The 20,202-nt window shown below is 35.8% G+C and overlaps 5 protein-coding genes and 1 long non-coding RNA gene across 6 annotated transcripts; 5 read left to right on the top strand and 1 right to left on the bottom strand.

Moving 5' to 3' along the window:
* Positions 1-200: 200 nt before the first annotated feature.
* LOC9325219 (auxin transporter-like protein 3) lies at positions 201-3,090 on the top strand. The gene is given in 8 exon segments (XM_021010023.1): positions 201-818; positions 910-1,095; positions 1,194-1,306; positions 1,399-1,582; positions 1,670-1,767; positions 1,851-1,902; positions 1,904-2,317; positions 2,533-3,090. Coding segments are annotated over 8 exon segments (1,413 nt in total). The 5' UTR covers positions 201-647; the 3' UTR covers positions 2,728-3,090.
* Positions 3,091-6,529: 3,439 nt separating this feature from the next.
* On the top strand, positions 6,530-7,353 carry LOC9325218. The gene has a single exon (XM_002889109.2). The coding sequence runs from the start codon at positions 6,915-6,917 to the stop codon at positions 7,215-7,217; it is 303 nt and encodes a 100-aa protein (XP_002889155.1). The 5' UTR covers positions 6,530-6,914; the 3' UTR covers positions 7,218-7,353.
* A 281-nt stretch (positions 7,354-7,634) lies between these two features.
* Positions 7,635-12,190, top strand: LOC9325217 (DIS3-like exonuclease 2). The gene is made up of 7 exons (XM_002889108.2): positions 7,635-8,064; positions 8,317-8,711; positions 8,810-8,863; positions 8,960-9,028; positions 9,188-11,314; positions 11,382-11,453; positions 11,544-12,190. The coding sequence occupies exons 1-7, from the start codon at positions 7,956-7,958 to the stop codon at positions 11,904-11,906; spliced, it is 3,189 nt and encodes a 1,062-aa protein (XP_002889154.1). The 5' UTR covers positions 7,635-7,955; the 3' UTR covers positions 11,907-12,190.
* Positions 12,191-12,427: 237 nt separating this feature from the next.
* Positions 12,428-13,985, bottom strand: LOC110231077. Its single transcript, XR_002334162.1, has 3 exons — positions 13,396-13,985; positions 13,027-13,081; positions 12,428-12,545 (listed from the first exon to the last, which is right to left on the bottom strand). It is a non-coding gene; the product is annotated as an uncharacterized LOC110231077 (long non-coding RNA).
* A 308-nt stretch (positions 13,986-14,293) lies between these two features.
* Positions 14,294-16,488, top strand: LOC9325216 (probable N-succinyldiaminopimelate aminotransferase DapC). The gene is made up of 2 exons (XM_002889107.2): positions 14,294-14,645; positions 15,178-16,488. The coding sequence occupies exons 1-2, from the start codon at positions 14,475-14,477 to the stop codon at positions 16,330-16,332; spliced, it is 1,326 nt and encodes a 441-aa protein (XP_002889153.2). The 5' UTR covers positions 14,294-14,474; the 3' UTR covers positions 16,333-16,488.
* Positions 16,489-17,882: 1,394 nt separating this feature from the next.
* Positions 17,883-19,999, top strand: LOC9323759 (phosphatidylinositol 4-phosphate 5-kinase 3). Its single transcript, XM_021035873.1, is given in 4 exon segments — positions 17,883-18,875; positions 18,878-19,214; positions 19,300-19,528; positions 19,638-19,999. Coding segments are annotated over 4 exon segments (1,263 nt in total). The 5' UTR covers positions 17,883-18,337; the 3' UTR covers positions 19,797-19,999.
* Positions 20,000-20,202: the final 203 nt, after the last annotated feature.

Raw genomic sequence — 20,202 nt, 5'->3', positions numbered from 1 at the left:
ACTTAGAAATATAATTGATTATTATACATATAGATCGTTTTCATCCTTATCACAAGAACGAAAAAGGACCAATGTGTTTTATTCATTGTTCTAGTTGTTACAATCATCATGATTCAAATAATTGTTAATGATAATAATAGTTTAGCCTTTCTTTAAAAAAAAAAAAAAACATCATTGTTGTCACTTCTATTTTCAAATTTACAATTAGTCTACTCTCACTACTTTAAACTTTAAAAATCTATAATTAGCGAACCCTCCTTTTTCGCATATTATCGGGGTCAATATATAATTAACAATCTCAAACCGGGCCTACCCGTTCGTGTAATGCTACAAAATATGGCCCATAGGCCCAACAATCAAATCAAGCCCATTAAAAAACAACCCACGCTCGCCGAAAACTGTAACACTCACAAGTAGGTGATATAACTCCGGCACAAACCAATCATAAACCAAAATCCACATGACAACTCTTCAGCTGTGACTAAAGACTTCGTCCCCCGACACTCGTTACTCAATAATTGCCCTCAGAGAAAAAGAAAGAAAGAAAAACCCATAAAACAAATAAATAAATGAAAAAGGTCTTCATTAATCTATTTAAAGAGTGGAAGTAAAGAAGCTAAAGAAACTGATCAGAGAAGAAGATAAAAATGGCGGCAGAGAAAATAGAGACAGTGGTCGCAGGGAATTACTTGGAAATGGAGAGAGAAGAAGAAAACATAAGTGGTAACAATAAATCTTCAGCTAAAACAAAACTTTCCAACTTCTTCTGGCATGGAGGTTCTGTCTACGATGCTTGGTTTAGTTGTGCTTCAAATCAGGTACATATATATATACTTCGACATATATAGTCTTATATATATGTATGTAAATGGTCGTCTCTAGCTTATAAATTGTAATAAAAATTGGCAGGTGGCACAAGTTCTGTTGACATTACCGTACTCGTTCTCACAACTTGGGATGGTGTCGGGAATTTTGTTTCAACTCTTTTATGGACTAATGGGAAGTTGGACTGCTTATCTCATTAGTGTTCTTTATGTTGAATATCGAACTCGTAAAGAACGAGAAAAATTCGATTTCCGTAATCACGTTATTCAGGTTTTTATTCCACCTCTAATTCTTGTGACGAGTTATAATTAATGTTTGGTTATGGTATTATTGAATTCTAACTTTTCGTTTTTTTTAAATAAATAAAGTGGTTTGAGGTGTTAGATGGATTGTTGGGGAAACATTGGAGGAACCTTGGATTGATCTTTAACTGCACTTTTCTTCTCTTTGGATCCGTTATTCAGCTCATTGCTTGTGCTAGGTAAATTATTAATTAATGTTCATTTTATTTATTATATGTTTGTTTCTTTCATATATATGGGAAACTTTATTTATATAAAAAATAATTTGCAGCAATATATATTATATTAATGACAAATTGGACAAGAGGACATGGACATACATATTTGGGGCGTGTTGTGCAACAACTGTTTTTATTCCTTCCTTCCACAATTATAGAATTTGGTCATTCCTCGGACTCGCTATGACCACTTACACTTCTTGGTATCTCACCATTGCTTCACTCCTTCATGGCCAGGTCATTTAATTAACAAAAATCTTGTTTGATAAATATAAGATATAGTCCTGGTTATTGTTGTTTAATTTAATTTTCGAATACAAAAAGGCTGAGGATGTGAAACACTCGGGTCCAACCACAATGGTGCTTTACTTCACCGGAGCCACCAACATTCTCTACACATTCGGTGGTCACGCCGTCACAGTGTAAGCTTTTTTTTTTTTCTTTTGGAAAATTAAAATGGCTCAATGTCTTATTACTTATATATTGTATTGAAACAATATAATAGGGAGATAATGCACGCGATGTGGAAACCACCAAAGTTCAAGGCGATATATCTAACTAGCGACCATATATGTACTAACGCTAACGCTACCATCCGCGTCTGCGGTTTATTGGGCGTTTGGCGATCAGCTACTAACTCATTCCAATGCGCTCTCTCTTCTCCCTAAGTCCGGTTTTAGAGATACCGCAGTGATCCTCATGCTCATTCATCAGTTTATAACATTCGGATTCGCATCTACACCGTTATATTTTGTGTGGGAAAAATTGATAGGTGTGCATGAGACGAAGAGCATGTTCAAAAGAGCCATGGCTAGATTACCCGTGGTTGTACCCATATGGTTCTTAGCCATTATCTTCCCCTTTTTCGGACCAATCAATTCCGCCGTCGGATCTCTCTTAGTTAGCTTCACTGTATACATCATCCCCGCATTGGCTCATATGCTTACCTTTGCTCCTGCTCCTTCAAGAGAGGTTGGATTTCTTTCCGTCTTCCAAAATGTCGTTTTAAAATTATTTTTGTTTCATATAAAGCTTAATTATTACAATTTTAGTATAAGTTTACAAAAATAATTGAAAATTGTAGATTAGTTTATAAATACTTATATTAAAATTATTAGATATTTTTATAGATTATGTCAAGAATGTTAGAATAATATTTTGGTATATCTTATTGTTAATGTGAACAGAACGCGGTGGAGAGACCACCGCGAGTGGTGGGAGGATGGATGGGGACTTATTGCATAAACATATTTGTGGTGGTTTGGGTATTCGTAGTTGGGTTCGGGTTCGGAGGATGGGCAAGTATGGTCAACTTTGTTCGCCAGATCGACACTTTTGGTCTCTTTACTAAATGCTACCAATGCCCTCCTCACAAGCCATGATATACAAATTCGCCATTCAAGACCTTCTAGAAAGAGAGTTTCATCTGAGTGGGTTTTGTTTTCGAAATCTAATACATATAAGTTATTATATCCATTTTTTAGTATTTATTAAAAATCACATCTCTTTGTAATTGTTTGACGACAATAATCTTGTACTTCGTTTTTTTTTTTTTTAATTTGTTATGTTGAGTTGTTTTTGGTAAATTGGGTTTTTTTTTTTGTTCCTTAGTTAAGGTGTGATGGCTATCTTAGGCCAACCCTATTATTAATCTATAGCTCATGTAATTTTCATGTGTGTGTTGTGTGTAATGATCTCGTTATTTTCTTTATACTGAGATTAATTTCATCGTCTTTTGATGAGCACTGAGTTGTTGATGAAAATTGACTAGAAATTCTGCGATCAATCCAATGAAATGATGATATATGGAAATGCATGATTTAAAACCATAAAACCTCGTGATCTATACTCTGTAGTAAAAGACATTAATGTGGGTAATTTGAGAGTTTTATTTAAAATACATTGGCTTATCTTTGAAGCAATCAAGTATAGATCTAAACTTTTTTTTTTTTTTTCTGAACGTGAGTGATCACGATCTGAATCCATCATGGGCAAATTAGCATCACATCACAAAGGAAAGGCGTATCTTTTAAAAAACAGAAAGATAAAAAAGAGGCAAAAGGCAATGTGGCAGGCTCTGTGTCAGTGTTGTTAGTACGTACTTAGGCAGACTTTTTACACCAATTGATTCAATGGTTGGTGCTTGGTAAAGTCAAATAACTGATCAATCGCATATGATTATTCGTCTAGTTTGATAATTTTAAAATAAAACCAAAACTTCTTACAAATTTTGATAGATATATCAAAAACAAAACAAAGTAAAGATGAAATAGTACTTCATCGATATCAACATTGAACAAAAAGTATAAAACCATAACTTAAGTAAACATTTATTAGAAAAAGCTTTAAAATGCAAAAGTCATAGAAAACTCTAAAAGATCATTTAAGTGAAACTAGAATAAGTTGATAATTAAAATATAACTGATGAACAATTATCCGAAATCTAAGATGCATCACTAATTAATACACTGCTAGCTCTTGTTAGGGTTCATGATTTGAACTAGTTTTTCATATGACGTAATTAAGGAATAAGTTACACAACAACAACAAAAGCGATATATAGATATATCTCTTTAGCTCGCAATAATTAAGTTGGAACAAACAAACTTACTATCATCGTTACCAGAAAACTGACATTTGGGTTGATTTTGCTAGATGGTTACTTTTGACTAACAACTTCATATTATTAGGTACTATCGGAGAAAAGAAACCTTTTTTGGGGTCAAAATCCAAAAAAATTGAAAATCAGTACTCATACAAACATTTCATTTATTGCCGGAACAACTAGACTTATTACCAAAAAATTGATTCGGACGGGACACTAAATAATTCAATATACATAAGTTGTGATAGATATATAAATAGAAATTCAGGAATCTGATTGTCAAAAGTTAATATTCTAACAAACATTTTAAGCGCTTTTATGGATTTGCCAATCTAATAAACTGCTTTTTGACTAGCTTTATAACTTCCATGCTCCAATCAGTCTCATGGGAAGTTGGGTCATCACTATTCTGCAATTTTCTTTACCTGCTAAAGATATAGACAAAATAATACAAAAACAATATGGCCAAAATGAAATAATACAAAAACGTTATCATTATCTATCCTTGAATATAAATATAACCTAATTTTTTGTGTGTTGCGGTGAGATATTCCAAAAGAAGAAGTTAAGTAGGAAAATGACGAATTTAAGGATAATTTGGGAAAAAATAATTAAAAATGTGGTCTAATATTCCTTTGATTAAAAGCGTTATGAAAAATAAAGATGTAAATACTATTCACTTTAGATTATCAATATTATAAAAAACAAATACGTGAACACTGTTTTATTGGCGGATACTGTATATCCTACATATATATACACATATATATATAAGGTCCTGTTGAAATTTTTGCTTGTGAATTGCTATCGACATATATAGCTAATACGTAGTTGTTAACAAAAAAAAAAAAACACTAAGCACGTATTACGTATAGTTTAAGAATTCCAAATCAAGATTGGGATACAATTAAATAAAAATCCAAACGTGTTAAGATTTAAGAGTTGTATACTAAGCAAGAAAATGTATTATTTATTCAAATGATATTAAAAATCCGACAAGATCAAACTTTAAATCATCAATAGACAACTAAAATAGATTTTACAATAAAATCAAAAAAAAGAAAAGAAAAAAACGAGTCTTCGATCAATATCTAGAAAAGTTGCGAGAAAACGACAAGACACAAAAAATCAAGATGAACACGTTCTCACGTTGTGCTCAGCCTTAGTGTTCGATTACGAAAGAGAGAATGAAAATCTTTTAGTGAAGTGAATTTTCTGCAAGTAAGCAAAGAAAGTGAGAAAGAGAATGACAAAAAAGCGTGTGGATAAGACTCACACGTGCGTGGGGTCTTGGTGAAAAAAAAGAAAGAAAAATCATCTTCGATATCTTCACCTTTTTAATCTTCCATCTCCTTAATTTCAGAGAAAAAGGCTAAATTTCACATGGCAAGTATCAGACGGCTCTGATTTGTTGTTGTTGTTGATTATTCATATGTTTCAACAATAATTATTCGTAAAAAGCCAAAAAAAAAAAAAAAAAATCTGTAAATTTACCGCGAGTCCTGTTTTGGAGTAATGAACATTTGAGTTGTTCGAACCAGAACACTAGCTAGAAATTTATTTTAAAAAACATAAAAATAACAAATGATGGGTACATGCATGACAGGTTTGTAATTTTATGCGTTGGAGGGTTTCTCATGAATGTGCATGAAGATTTGTAAGCTTATGCTTGAATATATGTATACAAAAATATATGTCCCTTGTCCATTGTAAGTCTTGTTCGATACACATTTGTCTCGAAATGACATTATGATGTCGATGTTCATCAACCACACATGCTGCGTCTGCTTGTAGTTGCCAATCTCTATCCTGACCTAATGTCGTTCACATTATTATTATCAATTCATAAATTTCTAGTATATAAAAAGTCTTCCAATGAAATTATTAGTATAATTGTGAATAAATTTACCAATTTATACAAACAAAAGAAAGTATTAGTATAATTATTTTGACTACTTAGCTCGTAAAATTATTTTAACAAAATTAAAGATATGTAAGTGTTCAGTTATTGGTGTAATTTAACATGTTATAAAAAATTATGGCATATGTAGAAATTTCAAATATTGTTAGTGGGCCTATTTTGGCCTATGACAATAGTTTGGGTCCATTTCAATACCAAATTCTAAATTTCCTTTCGTTAATGGCCTAGTTTCAGACTTTCAGCCTATCAAGTAAATAGGTCTTCCCAAACACGTCAACCCATGCTACAAAATATAGATCTAAAAGAAGATATTGATGTCAAAAAATGTCAAGAGAGGCCTAATTAAGCCTTCTACATGCATGTGCTTTTTTAAGGTCCATTCTGATTAGTAGTTTTTTTGAATCAACTCTATTTCAGTTTTGTGGTGGTTTGGATCCTGGTTAAAATATAAATTGGATGTTCTACGTGGTTTTGTAAGTGCAATGGGCTTGTAGTAACAACTAACAACCCAAATCCTAAAAACATAATACAACATTCCATTGCATCCTTTGGTCATCTTCTCGTTATTCGACAATCCATAGCTCTTTGACGTTAACAAAAGAGGAAACGGAACATCCGAATATATTGCAACGTTATCGATGACGGGACAATCCGATTCAAGACAAACTCAAACTTCGTAAAGAACATGCATAGCTTAATTTAGGAACTTAATTATAACAACACATTAAAAAAATACTAAATAAAACCATTACAAATTTAATTAAGGCAAAACAGCAAACTATTTATGTTTACAAATCACAACTATAAGTTATTGACAGTTGAATAAAACAGAACTTAGTGACAATTTTATCCTGGAATGATAAAACAAAAAAGAGAGTTGTACTCGTTATTTGTCACACAAAAATATACATTTCACAACAAAGTAGTTAAAACAAAAACTTAAAAATAGATACCACAACTGTACATATATCTCTCGAAATTTTTACCAATTACGAATTACAAGAATCGAACACAAATTTTGGTGGAATATTTTAAACACGAAAATGGCAGCAAATGGAAGAGTGATCATAATAGCACTGCTAATGGTGGCTATGGTAATGAACATGACATGGTGCGTCAACAGCAAAGGCTTTGTAAATTTAGGAATTAGTCCTGAAGAACTACAGAGTTGCATCAAGGCTTGTATTCCAGAACAATGCATGCCCGAGGCTAATAATCTAACCGTGTGTGAGAAAGCATGTCACAAATATTGCAACCGACCTGCTTTCAAGTCTTACTATGTCGTTCCTCGAGATCGAAATGGTGGTGGGTTTATCAGATCTGCTTTTTGCAAGCTATGGTGTTAAAATTAATTATTAATGAGCTCAACATCTATTATTTTAACTTTAATTGGATTTGGTGAGTTTTAATATGTGACACAAACACAATACTGACTTGTCTCCTAATGTTGAGTGTGTTTTGTTATGAACGTATAATTAATGATTTTGTTTTTTTGGTTGATGGCACTGAGAAGGGGTGAAAAAGTAATTTAGAGATAGTTGTGGTAAATATGCTAATACTAAAAACATAAAGGGGGTGAATGCAAATAAACTCTTAGAAAAGAAAGCGTAGCTCAATGGCCGTCCGATGAAGTTTTAAGTTACACGTGTAATACGATGAACCAACCGACTCAAGCTAGTATATGAAAAAGGAAATTAGAGAGAAAGAAAAAAAAGAAAAAAAGAAAATAGTAATAAAAATGGAAAAGGCAAACACATCAGTCGGCGGATTGCGCCGACCAATCATCATCACATCGTTTTCTTTCTTCGCCACCCAATTAATTAATTAGTATATCTTTTAATTACAATTTTTCCATCTTCTTCTTCTTCCTCTGATCAAATAAGATCCAAGATCTTGTTTTTTCCTTCGTATCGTCGCGAAACTCGCGATTTCTTTTTTGTTTTTCTTCTTCGATTAGACTATCAATTGTGTTTCATCCGTTTCTGTTTTTTGTATCTGATCGGAAGATTCTAGCTTTTTTTTCTTTTTTCTTCTAGAGATAGTTTTACTCAGAAGAGCTCGTTAAGAGTTTATAGTGTTAAGCGATGAAGAGTGCGTCGTCGGTGGAACAATCAGTTGAAAGAATCGAAAACGGTCACAAGAAGAAGAGGAACAGGCCTCAGAAACATATTCGTCGATCTAAACACAGCTCAGGTTCATAAATCTTTTCTTTTGTTTTTTATGTATTATTGTCGCCGGTAACTTTGAAGTTGATATTTAGGGTTTACAATATCAGTTTTTTTCCAGTATCTTAAACTGATTAGGTTCTTGGATTTGCTAGGTTATTGGTTTTTGTTTTTTTCCAGTTTTTAGTTGTCTTTTAGTAGCATCACAATTGTAACTTGAGAATTAAGAATGTTTGTTACCTTTACCTTACAAGTTTACAACTTTAATGTCTTCGAACAGTACCGATAGAAGATACACATGTGGAGGAGTCGTCAGATGGTAGAACTAGTACTAGGAGTAAAGCTAAAGATTCTACTTCTTCATCGAAGCAGCAGAGATCGGACAATTCTAATGAACTTGAAGCTATGAGAGCGTCTAATGTTGCTTTCAATTCTATGCCGCCTATGCGTTTTGAGGGGCGAGCTGAAACTGGTTATCCAGGGAGGTCTGCAAGTCCGTTGCTTTCTTCTCCTCAAGTTAGTAAGCAATTGTTATCCAAGTCGTGCCCTGATCCTAGGGCTTGTGAGCACTCTCCTAGGATGGATGGTGACTTGTTCCAGCAAATTGAAGGTTCCTCTCAGCGAAAGATTTTCTCTTCACACTGGTCTCTTGATGCTGTGAGCCAAGCTTTAGAGGTTTGTTTGAGATGTTCTCTTTATCTTTTTCTTCTTCTTCCATTTAAGTTATATCTTTTGGACCTCATACCTGTCTTTACTTTTATGCATTGTATCAGAAAGGTGAAGCTTTTAAAGCGCTATTTCGGGTGAATGCTCATAATCGCAATGAGGTTAGTGGCAACATCTGATTTTCCAAGAGATTTATGTTTCTTAACCGTTGGTTTCTTCTGTTCACTTTTAATCCCTTTTTTTTTTCCCTTTTGAAGGCTTATTGTAAGATCGATGGAGTCCCTACAGATATTCTAATCAATGGAAATGTTGGCCAAAATAGAGCAGTAAGTTTGGTTTATTTTTTGTATATTAAGGAGCTTCCTGACTTATTTTTTTTCCTGCAATCCATCTACTATCTTTTTTCCTTTTGGCCCATGTTGGAGAGGTTTTATTTTAGTTCATTGGTTGGTTTTTTAAGTTCAGACTTGTGTTTCTTTATGTAGGTGGAAGGTGATATTGTTGTTATTAAATTGGATCCGCTCTCACTGTGGCCCAAGATGAAAGGATTTGTTACTGAAAGTGTTGCTAAGCTTGAAGGAACGAACAGTCCCCCAGAGAAAGATGACAAAAATGCTCGACAAAAGAATGCTATTGATGTGGTGGAAGGTTTTGAAGATGGGTTCTTGGCAAACAACTCTTCAGTTATAGGACAAGGAGCTAAGAACGGTGTTACTCGCAGTTCTTCACCATTACTGGATTCATGTTTGGGTTCTTTTTGTGAGCAGAAAGGAAATTGCAGTGTGGTTGAAAAGCTATGCGGCATCCTTAGTTCCTTCCCCCACAAACGACCAACTGGACAAGTAGTTGCTGTTGTTGAAAAATCACTTGTAAGGGATTCTATCGTTGGCTTGCTTGATGTCAAGGGATGGATTCATTACAAGGAAAGTGATGCAAAAAGGTGCAAGTCTCCTATGTCTCTTTCTGATGATGAATATGTCCAACTGATGCCTGCAGACCCTAGGTTTCCTAAATTGATTGTTCCCTTCCATGTCTTACCTGGAAGCATTAGAGCAAGACTTGAGAATTTGGATCCGACTCTCGAGGCAGAGCTGGTAGCTGCCCAAATTGTAGACTGGGGCGAAGGGAGTCCATTTCCCGTAGCCCAAATTACACATCTATTTGGCCGAGGCAGTGAATTGGAGCCTCAGATCAATGCGATATTATACCAAAACTCGGTTTGCGAGTCTGACTTTTCTCCTGGCTCGCTTACTAGTCTTCCACGTGTGCCTTGGGAAGTACCAGAAGAAGAGGTTCAACGTAGAAAAGATCTGAGAGACCAGTGTGTATTAACTATCGACCCCTCAACGGCTACAGATCTTGATGATGCTCTATCAGTGCAAAGTTTACCCGGCGGTTTTTTTAGAGTCGGTGTTCACATTGCTGATGTTTCCTACTTTGTTTTACCAGAGACTGCTCTTGACACAGAAGCTCAGTTTAGGTCGACAAGTGTTTACTTGCGCCAGAGAAAAGTATCAATGTTGCCTCCATTACTATCAGAGAACATAGGTTCACTTACTCCAGGAGCTGATAGACTTACTTTTTCTATCTTCTGGGATTTAAACAGAGAAGGGGATGTGATAGATCGCTGGATTGGTCGTACTGTTATACGGTCGTGCTGCAAGCTTTCATATGACCATGCTCAAGACATTATAGATGGGAAAAGTGATGGTGCAGAAAATGGCTGGCCTGCGTTGCATGGATCTTTCGAGTGGAGTGATGTAATTCGATCTGTCGAACAGCTTAGTGAGATTTCTTCCACTTTAAGGCAAAAAAGATTAAGAAATGGGGCTTTGCAGCTGGAGAATTCGAAGCCTGTTTTTCTGTTTGATGAACATGGAGTTCCATATGATTTTGTGATGTGTTCTAGAAAGGGTTCAAATTTTCTTGTTGAGGAGTTTATGCTCTTAGCAAATATGACAGCGGCTGAGGTTATTTCTCAAGCTTACCCTGCTAGCGCATTGCTCCGGAGGCATCCAGAACCAAATACGCGCAAGCTCAAAGAATTTGAAGGCTTTTGTTCAAAGCATGGTATGGATTTGGACATTTCTTCTTCTGGCCAACTCCAGGAGTCATTGGAGAAAATCACTGGAAACCTACAGGATGACTCAGTTTTTGTAGATATTCTGAACAATTATGCTATAAAGCCTATGCAGTTAGCATCTTACTTCTGCACTGGGAATTTGAAGGACAGTGTTGCTGAGTGGGGACACTATGCACTAGCTGTTCCTCTTTATACTCACTTCACATCTCCTCTTCGACGGTACCCAGACATAGTTGTTCATCGTGCGATAGCTGCTGCTCTTGAGGCTGAGGAGTTGTACTCAAAGCTGAAGCAAACATCAATTGATGAAGTGGGAAGCTGTTTCACCGGCATTCATTTCAATAAAGATGCTGCTGAATCTATGGAGGGCAAGGAAGCATTATCAGTCGCTGCTTTGAAACATGGTGTTCCCTCCACTGAAATACTTTCTGATGTCGCTGCTTACTGCAATGAGAGGAAGCTGGCTGCTCGAAAAGTCAGAGATGCATGTGATAAGCTCTACACTTGGTTTGTGCTGAAGAAAAAAGAGGCAAGTATATTGGTATCTTGCATTTATTTCTCATTTTAAGAAATCTCATTTATTTCTCTATCTGCAGGTTTTTCCATGTGAAGCCAGAGTAATGAACTTGGGATCAAGATTTATGACTGTTTACATTAGCAAGCTTGGCGTAAGTCTCTACTGATTCATTTACCATCTATTAAATTATCTAAATCCCTATTTACAATCTGCTCAACCCTTGTTATTGATGCTGTCACAGATTGAACGTAGAATATACTACGACCAAATCGAAGGCTTGTGTGCAGACTGGTTAGATGCAACATCAACGTTAATCCTCGATAAACTATATTCCAAGAGAGGTGGAAGAGGCTATTTCAAGCCCTTGAAGGAAGCAGTCTATTTGGTGAGTCCTTGTGATCAATGTGTTGCAAAATGCAGTGCATTGTCCGTCCATGACACCGAGTCATCAGAAGCTGTGTCAAAAGACGAGGTTGCCCCCGCGGTTTTCCCTTTGACCATCCAACTTTTCTCGACCATTCCTGTGGTTCTTCACGCTGTTGGTGGAGATGATGGTCCGCTCGATATAGGAGCGAGACTCTACATGAGTTCATACTATTATTAGAGGATTGGAGCAAAAGAAAGATCTCTGAAGAGGTAGATTATAGCAACTGTTGTATATTTTTCAGATTACAGTTGCTAAAAAAGAAAATCATGTCGGATTAGAACAGCTCCGTAGTTGGGATGATATAGATACATAGAGACCAATGTGGGGACTTGCCGTTGTTTTTTGGTTCGGTCTGGAATCCCCATTGGTTTGATTCGAAGTTGTGTTAAATGTGTTTCTTTTTTTTTTTTTTTTTGGGCAAAATGTTAAATGTGTTTCTATTTCCTTTGTTTTCATGATTATCGCTCTCCCAATATGTTTTAGTTTTGGGTTGGCCAAAATCATCAAAAGCTTTCACTTGTAATTGTTTCCAGTGCGAAAACAAGCCTCTGCTAATGACAACATTACAACATAATATCATTGATTGCAATGGTTCCATGTTAAAAAGTGCTTCAGGATCAAAAGATATATGGGCACAAGGTTTGAGGTCAGAGAGATCATGACGGGGGACCTTCAGTCTCTGGTTCTGATTTGGCGGCTGTAATCTGAGCTTCGTCGTCTAATTTCATTTGATGTTCTGCGTGCTCTCTTTCGCACTGACTAACTCCAATTATGATGTCAAGCATAGTGCCTGTTGTGCCAAAAAAGACGAGTGCACTGCAAAGAAGAAAACTTAAGAGTTCACTTTGAAGAAAGACACGCTTGGAGGTGTTTACCAAATATCTTCGGAGTCATGAAGATTTGGTACTACACATCTAAGACTAAGCATGCAGCTATAAAACTCTTCTAAGACTGATTTCAATGAAGATATGCTGGATAATCGGGTACTTATCCTTCAGATGGATCATGATATATGCATATGAAACAGTGGACGCTAGGGATTGGTTTTGTGTTTCCTAGACTAATTCATATATATTAGTAGTCAACAAAGAATGGTGGATGTGGATGCCCCAAGATTCTTCTTTTGCAATTGAAAGAAGAGCTATCTTATTAAGTGTGGTGGTTTGAGCATAATTCACTTCAAGAATGAATAGTGACCAGAAATGGATACAAAACTAATGAGGTCCATGATAAAGAAACGATTCAAGATGTCACAAATACTAAAAAGACAAGAAGTCAGATAAAGAAAGCAACTTACTTGGAAACAGAACAAGTGTTTCACATTTTCCTGACTTGCCATTTTTTCTCTGTTACTAAAACGTACAACAGATTTATACAAGTCAGGTAGGAGGAATTGAAATCAATGCGAGCATGAAAGCGGTAAGACTTAAAAATAAATGTTAAAGAAGGGAGCTCTCTCTCTTGCACAATGGTAACAAACTTAGAATATTAGAAAAAAGATAAAAGATTTGTAATACCAAAGCTGTGTTGAACCAAAGCTTAACATAAAAATCGACATCACACTAAGGAGAACAAAAGCTGTAAAAGTTTGCCTTTGATCTCACGAAAAAAGAGAGAGCGGGAATTCAAATTATAAAGTGAAGATCATCAAATGAGAGCGAATTACCTTTCTCGAATCCCCTCACTGAGCAACTGGAGCTTGAAGAAAATGGTCGAATCGATGAAGTCGGGTCAAAAATCTATAATCCGGAAACTGATCCAACCCGAGAATTTGAACCGATCATTGGGCCTGATAGGCTATTACTATATAGCATAACCAACTATATAAAATGTCCGATCTCATCTATATCATTTACAAATTTGGCTATAAAATACATAAGCTCAACTTTAACATGTACAAGTACTTCTTACCAAAAAAAAAAAAAAAACATGTACAAGTACTGTAGTACATAATTATATAATTCATCGACATTTCAAACACTTGTTATCAATTTCACGAGCTGGTCATCTTTAAAGCTATGTACTTTTCGATGATTAGAAAAAAAAAGCTATACTTTTCAAACTTGGCCACTCAAAAGGCTTACATTAACCCACCAAGAGTAAGTGGAGTCCGAAGCCAGCTTTGGTGGGCTTTGCCACTAGCCTATACACTCTTGGAAGACATACATATCTTTATTCTTTACTAATTAACATTTTAGAAAGATAAATAAATCCACAAATTTATCCTTGTTTTATTAAACAAATAAATCTCCAACATTACATTTAGATGCTTGAATTATGTTTAACGCTAATCAAATGTAACATTCTCTCAGATTTCTTTTTTTTTTTTGGCACCATTCTATCACAAAATTTTAAATTTAACGTTAGGTGTAAATTCGACTAATCAATACAAAATTGAGTTTTTTGGCTGATAAATAAGAAAAAATATTCAAACAATTGTTTCACCAAAACAACAGATAAATTGGTACTACATTTTGCCGTCTTTTTTGTTATATTATTAGAAAATTGATAAAGAAAAAGGTGTTAAAACAAGAACAAAACTAAAACTTGGCATCGTCATCTACTCATCTTGAAGGCGGCATGGCCCATGAAGCATCATGATTCATGAGTCGTGTTGTAATTTGTAAAAGCCCACTTGACATCAAAAATTGTCAAAAGTTGCAACTTGTCGAAAATTCCTAAATTTCGAGCGAATCAAAAACCCTAAAAAGCTTACCGAATTTTTCTTGTGGTGATGCAGAGTCAATGTACCTGGACATAAATAGTAGTGTGATGCTCAAACAATTTAGCCTCAAATCCTCTCTTCTCCCATTTTCGTCTCATTCCCGACGAAGCTCCTCCAAACTCCATCGTCCTATCGGAGCCACCATGACCACATTTTCGACTCAGAACGAGTCAACTCAGAAACCCGTCCAGGTAATCTTCCATTCTCTTCTACTTGATGGGTAAATAATCAAAAAGGCATTGCTTCGATTCTCGTGTTTGTGTTCTTGAAAGATCTAATTTTCAAGGGTCCTCCTATTTGTTTGGGCACTGCTTTTGTAACATTGGAAGCTGCTGTTCTGTCAATTTGATGTTTTGTTTTTTTCCCTCTGTTCGTAATGATTTCAAACTTTGTCCGATTTGGATTCCACTTAAGTTCATGCAGTTCGGTCCCACTGTACCCTTTAACAGTTTACACTATCGATGATCAATCCCAGTTTCATCTGTTAGCTTGGTGACTCAAAATGGGCTTTGCTTAATTGCCAGTTTCTCTTTAGACTTCACATTACCGTCGCAGAGTTTAAACCATAGGACTGGTTCTTCTAAACATTGTGTATTAAGTAACTCAATTTTGCACTTTTGGCTCTAGTATTGAGATGTTAGTAACAGTCAGAACCTCAAATTTTACTCATCTCCAAATTAGACTTCTCTTTGGTATACTAATCATTTTCGGACTATTCTTTAGGTGGCGAAACGATTAGAGAAGTTCAAGACTACGATTTTCACTCAAATGAGCATATTGGCTGTTAAACACGGAGCGATCAATTTAGGCCAAGGCTTTCCCAATTTCGACGGTCCTGATTTTGTTAAAGAAGCTGCGATCCAAGCTATTAAAGATGGTAAAAACCAGTATGCTCGTGGATACGGCATTCCTCAGCTCAATTCTGCTATAGCTGCGCGGTTCCGTGAAGATACGGGTCTTGTTGTTGATCCGGAGAAAGAAGTTACTGTTACATCTGGTTGTACAGAAGCCATAGCTGCAGCTATGTTGGGTTTAATAAACCCTGGTGATGAAGTCATTCTCTTTGCACCATTCTACGATTCCTATGAAGCGACGCTCTCTATGGCTGGTGCTAAAATAAAAGGAATCACTTTACGTCCACCGGACTTCTCGATCCCTTTGGATGAGCTCAAAGCTGCGGTAACTAACAAGACCCGAGCCATCCTCATGAACACTCCGCACAACCCAACTGGGAAGATGTTCACGAGAGAGGAGCTTGAAACCATTGCATCTCTCTGCACTGAAAATGATGTGCTTGTGTTCTCGGATGAAGTATACGATAAGCTTGCGTTTGAAATGGATCACATTTCCATAGCTTCTCTTCCTGGTATGTACGAGAGAACCGTGACCATGAATTCCCTGGGAAAGACTTTCTCTTTAACGGGATGGAAGATCGGCTGGGCGATTGCGCCGCCTCATCTGACTTGGGGAGTTCGACAAGCACACTCTTACCTCACATTCGCCACATCAACACCAGCACAGTGGGCAGCCGTTGCAGCTCTCAAGGCTCCAGAGTCTTACTTCAATGAGCTGAAAAGAGATTACGCGGCGAAAAAGGAGATTCTGGTGAAGGGTTTGAAAGAAGTCGGGTTTAAAGTGTTCCCGTCGAGCGGGACTTACTTTGTGACTGCGGATCACACGGCATTTGGATTGGAGAACGATGTCGCCTTCTGTGAGTATCTTATTGAAGAAGTTGGGGTCGTTGCGATCCCGACTAGCGTCTTTTATCTGAATCCAGAAGAAGGGAAGAACTTGGTTAGGTTTGCGTTCTGTAAAGACGAAGAGACGTTGCGTGGTGCAATTGAGAGGATGAAGCAGAAGCTAAAGAGAAAAGTCTGAAGTTTGAATTAGAAAATACTCTTTTTTTTTTTTTTTGGGCAAATACTTTATTATTATGTTGTTGTCTAACTTGTGTTCCTTCTTCTTCGGTTCCATTTGAGGACAGACTTTTGATTAAGCAAAGCAAATTAATAAAGTAAAGTTCACGTTATCAAATGCAATAGTCTTTCACTCTTTTGTTTAATAAAAATTATTACATTAAGTTGAATATTCTCTGAAACACTGAAATTATTATAATTTTGCAGTCGGATTATCTTTTCTAAAGCCGAAAGTTAAAAAAAAAGTAATTGAATGCATCAGAAGAACTTAGACTTTAGATCTCAGTGAAAGCGATGTTAGCTTAATTGATCAAATACTAGAAGAAAACCATTTTTAATCTAATGTCTATACTCTATAGCTTAAGGTTGTCGTTTTCTATCTTTTGAAAAGAACATTATATTATTATAAATGTCATTAGCCTCCGATATAGTCATATAACGTTTTCTTTTTTTTTTTCACTGAAAAATAGATTATAGATTAATTTTTACAAAACTAAGGATTAACAAGATAATCTCAAAAATTAAGCCGACAAATAACATGATATTTTCGGAATCTAAAGCCCAAGAATATGGAAAGCTTACAAACACAACTTCAAATGCATAACAAAGCCAAATACAAAGAGGGACAAAACAGAAACTGAAACATGGAAGATCAAAAACTATAACCAGAATCTAACACAAGAGACTTTGCCTACCATCTATCCAAATAAGAGAAAAGCTTGCAGTTGAGGCTAAACGAAGGGGAAGAGCAAATCCACAACATCGGATAGCGACTCCTCCTATGACAAATGAAAACTACCTTACAAATCAAATAATTGCAGCATTCCAACCAGTAAAAAGAAAACCAAACACATCTCCTGGAAATTAATAAATTTGATATATATACATGAAATTAATAACGTTTCTAATATAGATAATTCGTAAAATTAAGTATCCGTAATATATAAGACATTATATTTGAAATTAATAAATTTGATATAAAATATTGTCCCATGTGAGAATTTTAAAAGTAAATAAATCGGAAGGCCTAGTAATGCGGAGTGCACCATGCGAGGATGTTTGGTAGTAAATATGTTTTTATTCACAAATTTGATCAAAACCCATTTTTTGTGTTTCTTCTCTTTATTGATATTTTTATTTCCGTATCAAGTAATTCATCTTTACCGTCCGATTAGTAGATTACCTACACTTTACAGTTTTCACCAACTATCTTCTTCCCAATATGAATCGTTGATTTTATTTTAGTCTATAGTCACACTTTTTCTATTAATAAAATAAAGTATACTTACTATGAATATATATTAAAATTTATAAATATTCTATTGAAAGTCCAGTTCAACTGTTATATTAATATAGAAAATTCTCCCAAAAAGCAGAGATTTTTTCAGCAAATTTTTAATTTAAAAAAAAACGAAAAGTTATTTTTATATGTTCAAATTAAAAATAGTGACCAATAGATGTGTGTGTAGCGGCACGTGCCGGCCTGCAACAGTAAAGCTAAAAAGCGTCCGGCTCCTAATATTCCCCGTCAAGACCGTGACTTCTTCTTCCTTAACTCAGATCTAACGGCTATTGTTATTTCCTTTCGTTAATCAACCGTCAGATTTTCATCTAACGGTCAATATTGAATCTAACTCCTTTTTTATTGTCTCTTAAAATAATCCCAAACCCATTTCAAAGCTTTCTCTCTCTCTCTTTCTCGATCTCTCTTAAGCAAAGTGAGCTTCTTCTTCTTCTTCCTTTTTTTAGCTTCGCCGTGAAAACTCTCCGGTAGGGGAAACAAAAAAGGCAAACAAGAACAAGATTTTGCTGGAGTTGAGAGATCTCTCTTCTTCTTTTCCGTTTTGCGATGCTCGGCACGGTGGTGCAGTGCTGGTTAACGTATTACCGTTTAAGATTTGGCCGGGAAAATCGAGAAAGAAAGTGGTGATTTTACCGTTTTTGTTTCTTGTTTTTTTTTCGCGGAGATGAGCCAAAAGAAACTGACCAGGACTCAATCGTCGTTACTCAGATCATCTCCGACGATTCGATCGTCGATTCAAAGCCTTTCTTCAATCACTGAATGTGATGACTTCAACGAAATCTCTCACCACCGCCGTGAACAAGATCTAGAAGCCGGTGAGAAAGAGGAGAAACAGAGGAGGAGAAAACCGGTTAAATCATTCGGGTCGATTAACCGAATTAAACCGGGTCTCGCATTCACACTCGCCTGTCTCTCTTTCCTAAGTCTCTCATCTTTCTTACTATTCTTCATTGATGAGATTTTCACGTCGGAGAATCTGTTACTAGGTTTGATTTTCGTCGCTCTTGCTCTGTTCTTCGCATCGAGAAACATGGCGGTTATTAACCAAACCGTAATCGCAATCAAACAGATTCGCGTAAGGTCTCGAATCAAACACAAACATAAACCGGTTCAATGGTACATCGGAGATACAAAACCGGAACCGATCAAAGAAGAAGCACAAAGACTGGTCGTGAAAGAAGGAGTTCAATATTTTAGCAATGGAGATTCTACGAAGGTGAATTCAACAGAGGGAAGTGTAACGGAAGTGGAGTGTACTATTATTTCGTTAATGGAAGATATGAAGGAGATTGGATCAATGGAAGATACGATGGTTATGGAATCGAGTGTTGGTCTAAAGGAAGTAAATATAAAGGACAGTATAAGCAAGGACTTAGACATGGTTATGGAGTTTACTGGTTTTACACCGGAGATTCTTACTCCGGTGAATGGTTTAACGGTCAAAGCCATGGCTTTGGTGTTCAAACTTGTGCTGATGGTAGCTCTTTTGTCGGAGAATTCAAATTTGGTGTCAAACATGGACTTGGTTCTTACCATTTCAGGTAAAAACAAACAAAAACTTGCTCGTACATATAAAGATCTCTTTGTTTTATTTCTGAGTTCTGATTTATGGATTTGGTGTTGTAGGAATGGAGATAAGTATGCAGGAGAGTATTTTGGAGATAAGATTCATGGATTTGGTGTTTATCATTTCGCTAATGGTCATTATTACGAAGGAGCTTGGCATGAAGGTCGTAAACAAGGCTATGGCACGTATAGATTCAGAACCGGTGATATTAAATCCGGTGAATGGGACGATGGTAGTCTCGTTAACCATCTTTCTCCAGACTCTGACCCGGTTCGTAGAGCGGTTCAGGTATTTTTTTTTTATATCTATAGTATACCAAAAGGATGGATGAAACTTTTGGTATAAAAATTAAACATTGTTTGGATTAAACGTTACGTAATGGTTTAATTACTTGCAGAGTGCTCGAGAGAGAGCGAAGAATGGAGTGAATCAGAGACGGGTCGATGAGCATGTGATACGAGCTGTGGCTGCGGCCAATAAAGCTGCGACGGCTGCTAGAGTTGCAGCTGTGAAAGCCGTTCAAAATCAAATGGATGGTAAAATTTGTGACAATTAAAGATGACATAGAGAAATGTTTATATCTCTTTTTTTTTTTTTATGTAGCCCTGGTGAGCTTAAATTATGAGAAGCTTTACTATGGAGGGTTTTTTTACATTTTTTTCTAACTAATGTAAATGTACATAGAAGAAGTATTGTTTGGCTTTTCATTTTTGTAAAAGAAAAAAAATATGTGGATTATTGGATTGATGTTTTGATATTGATCTCAATCACTGACAGATAGATTAGATTTTTTTTTTTAGTTTGATACATTATCCTTAAATCGGAATATGTGATTCGTTTCGTACTTGATTTGATCTCCCTTTTTAAGAAAAAATTGGATTATAGTAGTATTATTATATTATTACTATCAAGGAAAAGAGAGTAGACGAAATGACGAATCAATGAAGAAGATTCTTCGAACT

Source organism: Arabidopsis lyrata (assembly GCF_000004255.2).
Source record: "Arabidopsis lyrata subsp. lyrata unplaced genomic scaffold ARALYscaffold_2, whole genome shotgun sequence".
Taxonomy (NCBI): Eukaryota; Viridiplantae; Streptophyta; class Magnoliopsida; order Brassicales; family Brassicaceae; genus Arabidopsis; species Arabidopsis lyrata.
The sequence above is the reverse complement of the archived record's forward strand: the minus strand, read 5'-3'. Positions and strand labels throughout refer to the sequence as shown.

Coding starts and splice junctions, on each gene's coding strand:
- LOC9325218 (XM_002889109.2), top strand. CDS start 6,915: ATGGCAGCAAATGGAAGAGTGATCATAATAGCACTGCTAATGGTGGCT.
- LOC9325217 (XM_002889108.2), top strand. CDS start 7,956: ATGAAGAGTGCGTCGTCGGTGGAACAATCAGTTGAAAGAATCGAAAAC. Junction 8,712..8,809: donor CTGTGAGCCAAGCTTTAGAG/GTTTGTTTGAGA, acceptor GCATTGTATCAG/AAAGGTGAAGCTTTTAAAGC. Junction 8,864..8,959: donor ATGCTCATAATCGCAATGAG/GTTAGTGGCAAC, acceptor TCCCTTTTGAAG/GCTTATTGTAAGATCGATGG.
- LOC9325216 (XM_002889107.2), top strand. CDS start 14,475: ATGTACCTGGACATAAATAGTAGTGTGATGCTCAAACAATTTAGCCTC. Junction 14,646..15,177: donor CAACTCAGAAACCCGTCCAG/GTAATCTTCCAT, acceptor ACTATTCTTTAG/GTGGCGAAACGATTAGAGAA.